Consider the following 13311-nt stretch of genomic DNA (forward strand, 5'->3'; position numbering starts at 1 on the left):
AGTGTTACCCTGCCCTGGTGAACACCTAAGTCTCCCCCTCTTAACGTAACAGACTTGCCAAGACAAAAAAAAAAAAAAATGGCCCAAGTGACAGAACACTTCAAAGCTCCAGAAAATATACAACTAAGCGAGGAAGAGATAACCAACCTATCAGATGCACAGTTCAAAACACTGCTTATCAAGATGCTCACAGAATTGGTTGAATCTATTCAAAAACCAGATGAAAAAATGAAGCCTATGCTAAGAGAAACAAAGGAAAATGTACAGGGAACCAATAGTGATGAGAAGGAAACTGGGACTCAAATCAATGGTGTGGACCAGAGGAAAAAAGTAACATCCAACCAGAAAAGAATGAAGAAACAAGAACTTGGAAAAATGAGGAGAGGCTTAGGAACCTCCAGGACATCTCGCAACATTCCAACATCCAAATTAGAGGGGTGGCAGAAGGAGAAGAGGAAGAACAAAAAATTGAAAACTTATTTGAACAAGTAATGAAGGAGAACTTCCCTAATCTGGCAGAGGAAATAGACTTCCAGGAAGTCCAGGAAGCTCAGAGAGTCCCAAAGAAGCTGGACCCAAGGAGGAACATGCCAAAGCACATCATCATTACATTACCCAAGATTAAACGCAAGGACCTACATCCAAGATTACTGTATCCAGCAAAGCTATCATTTAGAATGGAAGGGAAGATAAAGTGCTTCTCAGATAAGATCAAGTTAAAGAAGTTCATCATCACCAAGCCCTTATTATATGAAATGTTAAAGGGAGTTACCTAAGAAAAAGAAGATCAAAAATAGGAACAGTAAAAATGACAGCAAACTCACAGTTATTAACGACCACACCTAAAACAAAAACAAGAGCAAACTAGGCAAACAACTAAAACAGGAACAGAACCATAGAGATGGAGATCACATGGAGGGTTGTCAATAGGGGAGTGGGAGGGGGAGAGAGGGGGAAAGGTACAGAGAATAAGTAGCATAGATGATAGGTGGAAAATAGACAGGGGGAGGGTAAAAATAGTGTAGGAAATGTAGAAGCCAAAGAACTTGTAAGTATGACCCATGGACATGAACTATAGGAGGGAATGTGGGAGGGAGGGGGTGGGCAGGATGGAGTGGAGTGGGGGGGGGAATGGGACAACTGTAATAGCATAATCAATAAATATATTTTAAAAATAAAAATAAATAAATAAATAAAAACAAAAAACAAAACAAAACAAAACAAAAGCAGGGGTACAATACTCATATCAGACAAAACAGTATTCAAAAAAAGGGCCATAAAGAGAGACCCAGAAGGTCACTTCATAATACTCAAAAGGAGAATCCACCAAGAAGACATAAACATTGTAAATATATATGCACCCAACATAGGAGCACCCAAATACATAAAGAAAATCTTAGAGGAATTCAAGAAAGATATTGACAACAACACAATTATAATACGGGATTTTAACACCCCACAGTCAAAGATGGACAGATATTCCAAACAAAATATCAACAAAGATATTGTGGCATTGAAGAATGCCCTAGATGAAATGAGCTTAACAGGTATACATAGAACCTTTCACCCCAAAGAAGCAAAATACAAATTGTTTTCAAATTCACTTGGATCATTTTCAAAGATAGACCATATGATGGGACACAAAACAAGCCTCAACAATTTCAAGAAAATGAACTCATATTAAGCATTTTCTGTGACCACAGGGGACTGAAACTAGAAACAAACCTCAAAGAAAAAAAAACCCAAAACAATAAAAAACATGGAGATTGAATAGCATGCTATTAAACAATGAATGGGTGAAGAATGAGACTAGGGAAGAAATCAAAAATTTCTGAAAACAAACTAAAATGAAATCGAACAACTCAAAACCGATGGGACACAGCAAAGGCAGTCCTGAGAGGGAAGTTCATAGTGATACAGGCCTACCTAAAAAGAATAGAAACATTCCAAATAAACAACCTAACCTGCAACTACAAGAACTCGAGGGACAACAACAAAGACAACCCAGAGCAAGCAGAAGGAAGGAAATAACCAAGATCAGAACAGAATTAAATGACATAGAGACTAAAAGCACAATTCTAAGGAACAATGAATCCAGGAGCTACTTCTCTGAAAAGATAAATAAAATCAACAAGCCTTTAAGCAGGCTCATCAAGAAAAAAAGAGAGAGGATCCAAATAAACAGAATTAGAAATGAAAGAGGAGAGATTACAACTGATACCACAGAAATACAGAAGATTGTCAGAAATTACTACAAAGAACTATATGCCAAGAAATGTGAAAACTTAGATGAAATGGACAAATTCCTAGAAAAATACAACCTTCCAAAACTCGATGAAGAAGAAGGAGAAAGCCTAAACACACCAATAACACCTGATGAAATTGAAATAGTAGTCAAAAAGCTTCAGACACACAAAAGCCCTAGACCAGATAGTTTCATGGAAGAATTTTAGAGAGCATTTAAGGGGGAGCTAACCCCTATACTCCACAGATTATTTCAAAAAACTCAAGAAGATGGAAGACTGCAAAATTCTTTTTATGGAGTCAACATCATCCTAATGCCAAATCAGATAAAGACATAACAAAGAAAGAAAACTTCAGGCCAATATTGCTGATGAACATAGATGCTAAAATCCTCAACAAAACATTGGCAAACCGCATCGAGTAATACATCAAAAAGAACATACACCATGACCGAGTGGGATTCATCCCAGGGATGCAAGGATGGTACAATATTCGCAAATCAATAAACATAATCCATCACAAAGTATAGCAAAGACAAAAATCACATGATCATATCAATACATGTGGGGAAAGCCTTTGATAAGGTACAGCACCCATTTCTGATAAAAACACTCAGCAAAGTGGGAATTGAGGGAGCCTTCCTGATCATAATAAAGGCCATGTATGAGAGACCTACAGCAAACATCATACTCAATGGACAAAAACTTAGAGCTTTCCCACTAAGATCAGGAACAAGACAAGGATGCCCTCTCTCACCACTCCTATTCAACATAGTATTGGAAGTCCTAGCCACAGCAATCAGACAAAAAAAAAAAAAGAAATAAAAGGCATCCAAATGGGAAAAGAGGACACAAAACTATCATTGTTTACATGCTAGTAAACATTCTAGTGTACATGGAAAATCCTATAGACTCCACCAAAAAACTACTCGACCTAATAAATGAATTTTGCAAAACAGCCGGATACAAAGTCAATACTCAGAAATCAAAGGCATTCTTGTAGACCAACAATGAAACTGCAGAAACAGAAGTCAGGAAAAAAATCCCATTTGATATAGCAACAAGAAAAATAAAGTACCTAGGAATAAACCTAACCACGGAGGTAAAAGACCTGTACTCAGAAAACTACACAACACTGAGGAAAGAAATTAAGGAAGACACAAACAAATGGAAGCATGTACCATGCTCATGGATTGGAAGAATTCACATCATCAAAATGGCCATACTACCCAAAGCAATTTATAGATTCAGTGCAATCCCTGTTAGAGTACCCATGACATATTTCACAGATATAGAACAAACATTTCAGAAATTTATATGGAACCATAAACGATCCCGAATAGCTGCGGCAATTTTGAGAAAGAAGAACAAAGCAGGAGGGATCACAATACCTGATATCAAACCGCACTACAAGGCCACTATAATCATAACAGCCTGGTACTGGCACAAAAACAGGCACATAGACCAATGGAACAGCACAGAGAGCCCAGAAATAAACCCAAGTCTCTATGGTCAATTAATATTTGAAAATGAGGCAGGAGCATAAAATGGACCAAAATAGCCTCTTCAACAGATGGTCTTGGGAGATCTGGAAAGGTACCTGCAAAAAAGTGGAACTTGATCACCAACTTACACCATACACAAAAATAAATTCAAGGTGGACAAAAGACTTAAATATAAATTGTAACACCATAAACATCTTAGAGGAAAACATTGGCAGGAAAATCTCAGACATTCCATGCAGCAACATCCTCACAGACACGTCCCCTAAAGCAAAGGGCATAAAGGAAAGAATAAACAAATGGGACCTCATCAAAATAAAAAGCTTCTGCATGGCTAAAGAAAACAGCGTTAAAATGAAAAGAGAACCAACAGTATGGCAAAATATATTTGCCAATGATACCTCAGACAAGGGATCTGATCTTCAAAATATATAGTGCACTCACATGACTCCACTCCAGGAAGACAAACAACCCAATTAAAAAATGGGCAAAGGACTTGAATAGACACTTCTCCAAGGAAGATATACAGAGGGCCCAGAGACATATGAAAAGATGCTCAGCATCACTAGCCATCAGAGAGATGCAAGTTATAACCACAATGAGGTACAATCTCACACCAGTCAGAGTGGCCAACATAAACAAATCAACAAAAAAATGTTGGAGAGAACACAGAGAAAAGGGAACCCTAGTACACTGTTGGTGGGAATGCAGACTGGTGTGGCCACTGTGGAAAACAGTATGGAATTTCCTCAGAAAACTAAAATTGGAACTGCCTTTTGTCCCAGCAATTCCACTGCTGGGATCATACCCTAAGAGCCCTGAAACACCAATCCAAAAAAACCTATGCACCCCAATGTTCATAGCAGCACAATTTACAATAGCCAAGTAGTGGAAGCAACCTACATGAACATCAGCAAATGAGTGGGTCAAAAAACTATGGTATATTTACACAATGGAATTCTACGCAGCAGAGGGAAAGAAGGAGCTTATACCCTTTGTGACAGAATGGATGGAACTGGAGAGCATATGCTAAGTGAAATAATACAGACGGTGAGGGACAAATACCATATGATCTCACCTTTAACTGGAACATAATCAATAGAAGAAAAAAGCAAACAAAATATAACCAGAGACATTGAAGTTAAGAACAATCTAATAAAAGCCAGAGGGGATGGGGGAAGGGACTGTGGGGAGAAGGGTTTTTAAGAATCACTATGAAGGACAGATAGACATAACACAGGGGGAGGGTGGAAGAAGGGGAGGGTGGAAGAAGGGGAGGGAGGTGCGTTTGGCTGGGGTGGGGTAGAGGGGTGGGGAGAAAATGCAGGCAACTGTAACTGAACAACAATAAAATAATTTTTTAAAAATTCCCTCCTTATCTTCAACCTTGGGTGATGTAATTATGATGTGCCTTGGTGTGCGCTTCCTTGGATCCAACTTCTTTGGGACTCTCTGAGCTTCCTGGACTTCCTGGAAGTCTATTTCCTTTATCAGATTGGGGAAAATCTCCTTCATTATTTGCTCAAATAAGTTTTCCATTTCTTGTTTTTCCTCTTCTCCTTCTGGCACCCCTAAGATTCAGATTTTGGAATGTTTCAAGTTTTCCTGGAGGTTACTAAGCCTCTCCTCATGTTTTTGAACTCTTTTTCTTCATTCTTTTCTGATTGAATGTTTATTTCTTTTTTCTGCTCCAAGTTGTTGATTTTAGTCCCAGTTTCCTTCCCTTCACTGTTGGTTCCCTGTATATTTTTCTTCATTTCACTTTTCATAGTCTTCACTTTTTCCTCTATTTTATGACCATACTCAAGCATTTCTGTGAGCATCCTGATTACCAGTGTTTTGAGCTCTGCACCTGATATGTTGGCTATCTCTTAATCCCTTAGTTGTATTTTTTCTGGAGTTTTGATCTGTTCTTTCGTTTTGGCCATATTTTTTTTGTCTTGGCAGGCCTGTTACTTAGTAAGGGGCAGAGCTTTAAGTATTCACCATGGTGGGCAACCCACTTTGCTGCGTTGTGGCACTGTATATAGGAGAGAGGTCTGAGAGGGGATAATGCCACTTGCTCAGTTCTCAACTGTCTTTCCGTCACTTCCTCCACTACCCACAAGCAAATTAGGCCCTTTTGGTTCTGATTTCTGGTGGGAGATTTGTGTATGTTCTAGGACCCTGTGTGTCTCTCCAATGAACTCTCCTGTGAGGTTAGGATTTTCTCCTGTCACCCCAGTCCCCACTGTTGTTTTCAGTCAGAGGATTTGAGGCTTTATTTCCCCCAGCTGGAACCCTGGGTTACATGGTCTGTCTTGCTCCCCAGTTGTTTCTCCCAGTTTGTGGGCACACAAATGTGGGACTGCCCACTCTGCTAGCTACCTCCTTGCCCAGTCCTCCAGCTGCTGCCTTGCCTCAAGTCCTCTCCACCCTGACTGCCCATGTCCTCCCCTCCTACTGGTCTGGAGAAATGTTTCTTCTTTAACTCTTTGGTTGTCAGACTTCCATACAGTTCAATTTTCTGGCAGTTATGGGTTTTTTTTTTTTTAATTTGTTGTTGTCCTTTTGGTTGTGCAAGGATGCAAAGTGTATCTACCTACACCTCCATCTTGGCCAGAAGTCTCCCTTATTTTATATAGTTCTATGAGCTGGTCAAGAATCTGTAGTCCCATCCTCATTAGATTTTTCCAGTGGGTTTTTCTGCCAATTTCTCAGTATGTGAACTACACTGAGAAGACATTACTTTTGTTTGGGTATTTTTTTAACATGAATGTTCAAACCAATTCATCTGTAATGCCCACAAATTAGAAATAAATATCAATCAACATGTAAACATGGTGTAGGATACACATACAATGAAATACTAGTCATCAATAAAAAGAAAAAAAACTATTGATACATACAGCAATGAAGTGAATCTAAAAATAATTTTGCTAAGTGAAAAGAAGTCAAATAAAAAAGAATGCATCATGAATAATTATATGTATATAAAACTCTAGAAAATGCAAACTAATCTATATAAGGATATAAAGCAAATCATTGATCTCTAAAGGATGGAGAAGGGGCAAGGAGGACCAGAAAACAGCACATGACTTTTGTATTTTTTGTTTCTCACCCTTGTTACCTTGCCTCTCACCTTGCCTGACAGGTGCTTGCTGCCACTCTTCACCAAATGGGTCTCCTAAGTGTCTTCCCTGGTAATAAGTTTGCTCTTTTCCTGAAAACTATGAATACAAAGAGAAAAAGTTATTCTCTTCTTGTTTCCTCATTTCCAAAAGCTATAATATAGTAGAAGGGACATCAGTCAGTGGTTAAGTGATTACATCCCTGATTACATGCAGTTTTCCCTCCATGCCTCACAGTTGGCATTGAGATTTAAGAAATAAGTTTGTATGAGCATAAGAAAGAGACTACATCTCAACAAAACTGTTCATCCCCACCCTTATTTTCATTCTTCCAACACCCCCCCAAGTGTGAGCATGAATTGAGCTCTTCTGTCCACAGCTGCATCACTCAACTTGCCCTAAAATAAGTTTCAGTTAGTGTCTACGTGTCAGAACACACTGCTGAACCAACACACCTGGGCAAGTTCACCCAGTCTATTCCCTCTCAGTGTCAAAGCTACTGACAATTCATTTCAATGTTATTTTGACACTATAATTAGTGTTATTATTACTCATATAAGGTGACATTAAACTCTCTATTACAAAGTAGAGAAGCCATAACTCTAGAAAACAATTGCCTTACTAGAATTGCCCTACTAGAATTTTGAGTTGGAGGGAAAATGGCTAACATAAAAAAAATCATAAAATTCTGATCATTTTAAAGGTCTATGTCAACTATCTTTTCAGAGAAACCAAAATACCTGGGCTTTTTTAAAAGTCTTGAACTCTGTCTTCTCCTCGTTAAGATTGTAGTATAATGAAACTTGTCCTGGGATGGAGAACTAACACTAGACTACTATCTCAAGAATCACAATATACTTTGAAGGTATTTGACTAACACCTGGTGATGTTAAAACAAAAGCCTCCCTTATTTGTCTGCTTTGTGAAACCCATGCAGGAAAAGTTTATGAGTTATTCTGTCAAGTGGACAGAACACCAACCTGAAAATAAAGTTGAGAAAAATGAACGTAATAAAGTTCAGTTATCAAGCTTCCAAAGGAAAAGGTATAAAAATTACCTGCGCTGTGTCAGGGGCATGGGGTCTGGCTTTCAGTCGAGAATCAACAAACCCCCCTGAAGGAGGAGTCTTCTTTGGAATGCTGTTGTAGTATGGGTGATCTGAGCCATCACCCTCCTCCTCAGTCCATGGCTCATCCAGACTCTGCATTCTGTTAAAAGAGAATTTTCAAAAGCTTAAGCTGAAACTTGAGCTTGTGGTTAAAATCAATTAATCTAATGTTAATACCTGTCACCCCAGAAAAGTAAGTTTACCCATTGCCCCCTCAATCATGTAGGCCTCAGTCATACATGAAAAGCACATGAGTGGTTTAGACAAATATCTCTGCCTTATTTATAGTTCTACACTTTGGAAAATACCAGTCATATTTGAAAGAGAAAAAAATCCTTTTTAAAAGTACATTTTATTTAAGAAAGAAAATTTCATGTATAAAGATAACCAGATACTGAAGGCACAGACACACATTTTAATAAATTATGAAATTTACCCAAAGCAAAAATCAACTAAAAATATGAAGATTTCATGACATCAGGGAAAATGGCAGAGTAAGGACCTCTGAAATTTTTTTCATTTGTAAAAGAAGAATAAAAGTGGTAAAAAAAAAAAAAATCAGGATCAACTACTTAAAACCCTGGAAAATAGCCGGAGGCTTTCAACAACCTAGGGAGTGTATTTTTTCTTTCTTTCTTTCTTTTTTTAAATATATTTATTGATTATGCTATTACAGTTGTCCCATTTCCCCCCCCCACTCCACTCCATCCTGCCCACCCCCCTCCCTCCCACATTCCCCCCCTATAGTTCATGTCCATGGGTCATACTTATAAGTTCTTTGGCTTCTACATTTCCTACACTATTTTTACCCTCCCCCTGTCTATTTTCCACCTATCATCTATGCTACTTATTCTCTGTACCTTCCCCCCCTCCCCCTCCCACTCCCTTAATGACAACCCTCATGTTCTAGTTGTTTGCCTAGTTTGCTCTCGTTTTTGTTTTATGTGTGGCCGTTAATAACTGTGAGTTTGCTGTCATTTTTACTGTTCCTATTTTTTATCTTCTTTTTCTTAGATAAATCCCTTTAACATTTCCTATAATTTTGGCTTGGTGATGATGAACTTCTTTAACTTGACCTTATCTGAGAAGCACTTTATCTTCCCTTCCATTCTAAGTGATAGCTTTGCTGGATACAGTAATCTTGGATGTAGGTCCTTGCGTTTAATCTTGGGTAATGAAATTATGATGTGCCTTGGTGTGTTCCTCCTTGGGTCCAGCTTCTTTGGGACTCTCTGAGCTTCCTGGACTTCCTGGAAGTCTATTTCCTTTGCCAGATTAGGGAAGTTCTCCTTCATTATTTGTTCAAATAAGTTTTCAATTTTTTGTTCTTCCTCTTCTCCTTCTGCCACCCCTATAATTCGGATGTTGGAACGTTTCAAGAAGTCCTGGAGGTTCCTAAGCCTCTCCTCATTTTTCCAAGTTCTTGTTTCTTCATTCTTTTCTGGTTGGATGTTTGTTTCTTCCTTCTGGTCCATACCATTGATTTGAGTCCCAGTTTCCTTCTCATCACTATTGGTTCCCTGTACATTTTCCTTTGTTTCTCTTAGCATATGCTTTATTTTTTCATCTGTTTTTCGAATAGATTCAACCAAGTCTGTGAGCATATTGATAATCAGTGCTTTGAACTGTGCATCCGATAGGTTGGCTATCTCTTCCTCGCTTAGTTGTATTTTTTCTGGAGCTTTGAAGTGTTCTGTCATTTGGGCCTTTTTTTTTTTTTTTTGTCTTTGTCTGTTACTTTAAGGGGCGGAGTCGTAGGTGTTCACCAGGGCGGGGTAATGCTGGTTGCTGTGCTGTGATGCTGTATGTGGGGGAGGGGTCCAATAGGGAGTAATGGCACTTGCTCCACTCTCTGTGGGTTTTCAGTCACTCCCTCCTCTACCCACAATCAAATTGGGCCTTTCTGGTGCTGCTTCCCAAGTGGGTGGGTTTGTGTACATTCTAGGCCCCTGTGGGTCTCTCCAACAACCTCTCCTGTGAGGCTGGGAGTCTCTCCTGCTGCCGCCCCAACCCCCAGGGGCGTTTTCAATCAGAGGTTTGAGGCTTTATTTCCCTGAGCTGGAGCCCTGGGTTACGTGGTCTGCTTTGCTGCCCGCCGTTTGTCCGGTTTATCTGTGGGCGAATGTGGTGCCGCAGGGTACTACCCGCCACTCTGCCTGCCCCACTCTCCGCCACTCTGAGTCCGGCCCTCTGGGTTTATCTGTGCAAATGTGGGACCGCAGGGTCTGCTAGTGGTCAGACTGCCTGCGCAGTTCGTCCTACACTCTGCCAGTCTCAGTCCCGCCACAGCCACGCGAGTCCTCTCCACCCCGGTGCCCCTCTCCGCCCCTCCTACCAGTCTGGATGAATGTTTATTTTCTATTTCCTTGGTGTTGGTCCCCCTTGCTGTTCGATTCTCTGTCAGTTCTGGTTGTGCGAGGAGGTGCAGTGTGTCTACCTACGCCGCCATCTTGGTTCTCTGGGAGTGTATTTTTTAAAGCAAACAAAAAACAGCTTTATGAACAGTGGCTTTGTGGCATTTTAACTTTCCCTATTCCTATGTCCATCATAGTTTTGAAAACAAACAGCCCACAGTCACAGTAAAAACCAGTAGCCTGATAGCCATGGGAGAGGGAAAAAGAGCTCTGAGTCTCCTTCACAGCCTCATTTCCAGAGAACAGTCATTATATTAACTGCCCAGTCATTCCTTAGAAGTGGTAACTCCTAAGACTGTCTTTATTTGACCTGATTCAGGGGAAAATGTCTCCTCCCCTGGGTCATTTGTCAAAAACAATTAGAGGCAATTGTTTAACAACATGGTTTCTTGGGGCAGTAGATAACATTGCGGGCAAAGAGTAGGCTAATCAAAAGCTTAAAAGGAAAAGCTAGAAAATGGGATGTTCATAGGGATTTTGATAAACCTCAGCATATTTCCAGGAATCTAGAAGGCTATGTGTTCATAGCCTTCTCATAGGGCTCTGTTCATGGTCAAGGATGAATCCCTGCTCAGAAAAGATGTAAAAAGTCCCTAGTTTCAAACACTGGCTAGCCTGAAGCTATGCACAAGTAGGAAGTGAAAGCTAAGGCAGAATTACCAAGTGCCTGGCTGAGTGTTAAAGGGTTTCCCCACACACAAACAGAGCCCCTCAGCAAAGGCTAGTTCCAAGAATTTAAGGAAATATCTTTCTAATAATTAGCTTTCTTTTTATTTTTCTCATTAAACTTTGTTTTAATGGGTCTCAAAATTGTGTGACAGATTTTGGTCAAGTTGTTTCCATAAAAAAGTACTGATTTTAAAAACTAATAACTTAAAAACTGCCACACACAAAAAAACCCCAAATGGTCCACAAAACATTCTCCTTTCCTTCTGAAGGTTTTACGATGCATTGTAATCATTAACCAGTCCTTTACTATTAAACTTATGTGCCCAATTGAGACAAACAGTTCTGAGACCGTTCTTCCACCACTGATTAAGACTGGGGTGGCAGGTGTTGGGGATAATATTCGCTTAGCCTTCTGAGCTTTCTGGGCAGACTTGGTGACTTTGCCAGCTCCAGCTGCCTTCTTGTCCACTGCTTTGATGACACCAACAGCAACTGTCTGTCTCATGTCACGAACAGCAGAGCGACCCAGAGGAGGATAGTCAGAGAAGCTCTCAACACGCATGGGCTTGCCAGGAACCATATCAACAATGGCAGCATCACCAGATTTCAAAAACTTTGGGCCATCTTCCAGCTTTCTCCCAGAGCGACAATCAATCTTCTTCAGCTCAGCAAATTTGCAAGCAATATGAGCTGTGTGACAATTCAGAATATGTGCATACCCAGCACTGATTTGGCCTGGATGGTTGAGGATAATCACCTGAGCTGTGAAGCCAGCAGCTTCTATTGGTGGGTCATTTTTGCTGTCACCAGCCACATTGCCACGATGAACATCTTTGACAGACACGTTCTTGACATTGAAGCCCACATTGTCCCCAGGAAGAGCTTCACTCAGAGCTTCATGGTGCATTTCAACAGACTTTACTTCAGTTGTAACATTGACTGGAGCAAAGGTGACCACCATGCCAGGTGTGAGAACACCAGTTTCCACTCGGCCCACAGGGACAGTACCAATGCCACCAATTTTGTAGACATCCTAGAGAGGCAGACTCAGGGGCTTGTCAGTTGGCCGAGTTGGTGGCAGGATGCAATCCAGAGCTTCCGGCAGCGTGATTCCACTGGCATTGCCATCTTTACAGGTGATTTTCCATCCCTTGAACCAGGGCATGTTAGCACATGGCTCCAGCATGTTGTCACCATTCCAACCAGAAATTGGCACAAATGCTACTGTGTCAGGGTTGTAGCCAATTTTCTTAATGTAGGTGCTGACTTTTTTAACAATTTCCTCGTATCTCTTCTGGCTGTAGGGCGGCTCAGTGGAATCCATTTTGTTAACACCAACAATCAGCTGTTTCACACCCAGTGTATAAGCCAGAAGGGCATGCTCATGGGTCTGCCCATTCTTGGAGATACCTGCTTCTAACTCACCAACACCAGCAGCAACAATCAGACAGCACAGTCAGCCTGAGATGTCCCTGTAATCATGTTCTAGATAAAGTCTCTGTGTCCTGGGGCATCAATGATGGTCACATAATACTTGCTGGTTTTGAATTTCCACAGGGAGATATAAATGGTGATACCTCTCTCACATTCAGCTTTCAGTTTATCCAAGACCCAGGCATACTTGAAGGAGCCCTTCCCCATCTCAGCAGCCTCCTTCTCAAATTTTTCGATGGTTCTTTTGTCGATCCCACCACATTTGTAGATCAGATGGCCAGTAGTGGTAGACTTGCCAGAATCTACGTGTCCAATAACCACAATGTTGATGTGAGTCTTTTCCTTTCCCATTTTGGCTTTGATGTAGTGGTGGTTTTCTTGACACCTGTGTTCTGGCAGCAAACCCATTGTGAAAAAGCTAATAATTAGCTTTCTAATAATTAAACTGAGCAGAGTTAGTGGCCATATTTGACAAAGGATACAGACTTTATGGATTTAGTTTAGAAAAGTTATTAAAACAAACAACCACAAAAAATAGCAACAACAGTAAATCCTGAAGAAGGGAGAAATCTGATTTCCAGAGTTGCCATATTGTATTATTTAAAATCTCCAGTTTCTACAAAAAGAAAATAAAATTATGAGACATGCAAAAAAAAAGAAAGAAAAGAAAAAAGCAATCAATAGAAACTGTCCCTGAGGAAACTCAGATTTTAAACAAAGGATCCTCAATAATATTAACAGCTGACTTCTTATCACAAACAATGAAGGACAGAAAGTAGTGGTATGACATATTCAGGTACTGAAAGAAGATGGTATAATAAGCACTCTATA

At 40.2% G+C, this 13311-nt stretch overlaps 1 protein-coding gene and 1 pseudogene across 2 annotated transcripts in view; both read right to left on the bottom strand.

Annotated features, from left to right (window-relative positions):
- SHC3 (SHC adaptor protein 3) overlaps nt 1–13311 on the bottom strand; it is a 227318-nt gene that overhangs the window by 66672 nt on the left and 147335 nt on the right. For both annotated transcript variants that reach the window (XM_024563359.3, XM_024563358.3), the window contains exons 8-9: nt 7913–8063; nt 6867–6954 (exon numbers count right to left, since the gene is read on the bottom strand). In XM_024563359.3, coding sequence (XP_024419127.1) covers nt 6867–6954; nt 7913–8063 — 239 coding nt within the window. The remainder of the gene's footprint in view (nt 1–6866; nt 6955–7912; nt 8064–13311) is intronic.
- Nucleotides 11157–12893, bottom strand: LOC112307261 (elongation factor 1-alpha 1 pseudogene; annotated as a pseudogene).

This window comes from Desmodus rotundus, chromosome 1 (genome assembly GCF_022682495.2).
Source record: "Desmodus rotundus isolate HL8 chromosome 1, HLdesRot8A.1, whole genome shotgun sequence".
Lineage (NCBI taxonomy): Eukaryota > Metazoa > Chordata > Mammalia > Chiroptera > Phyllostomidae > Desmodus > Desmodus rotundus.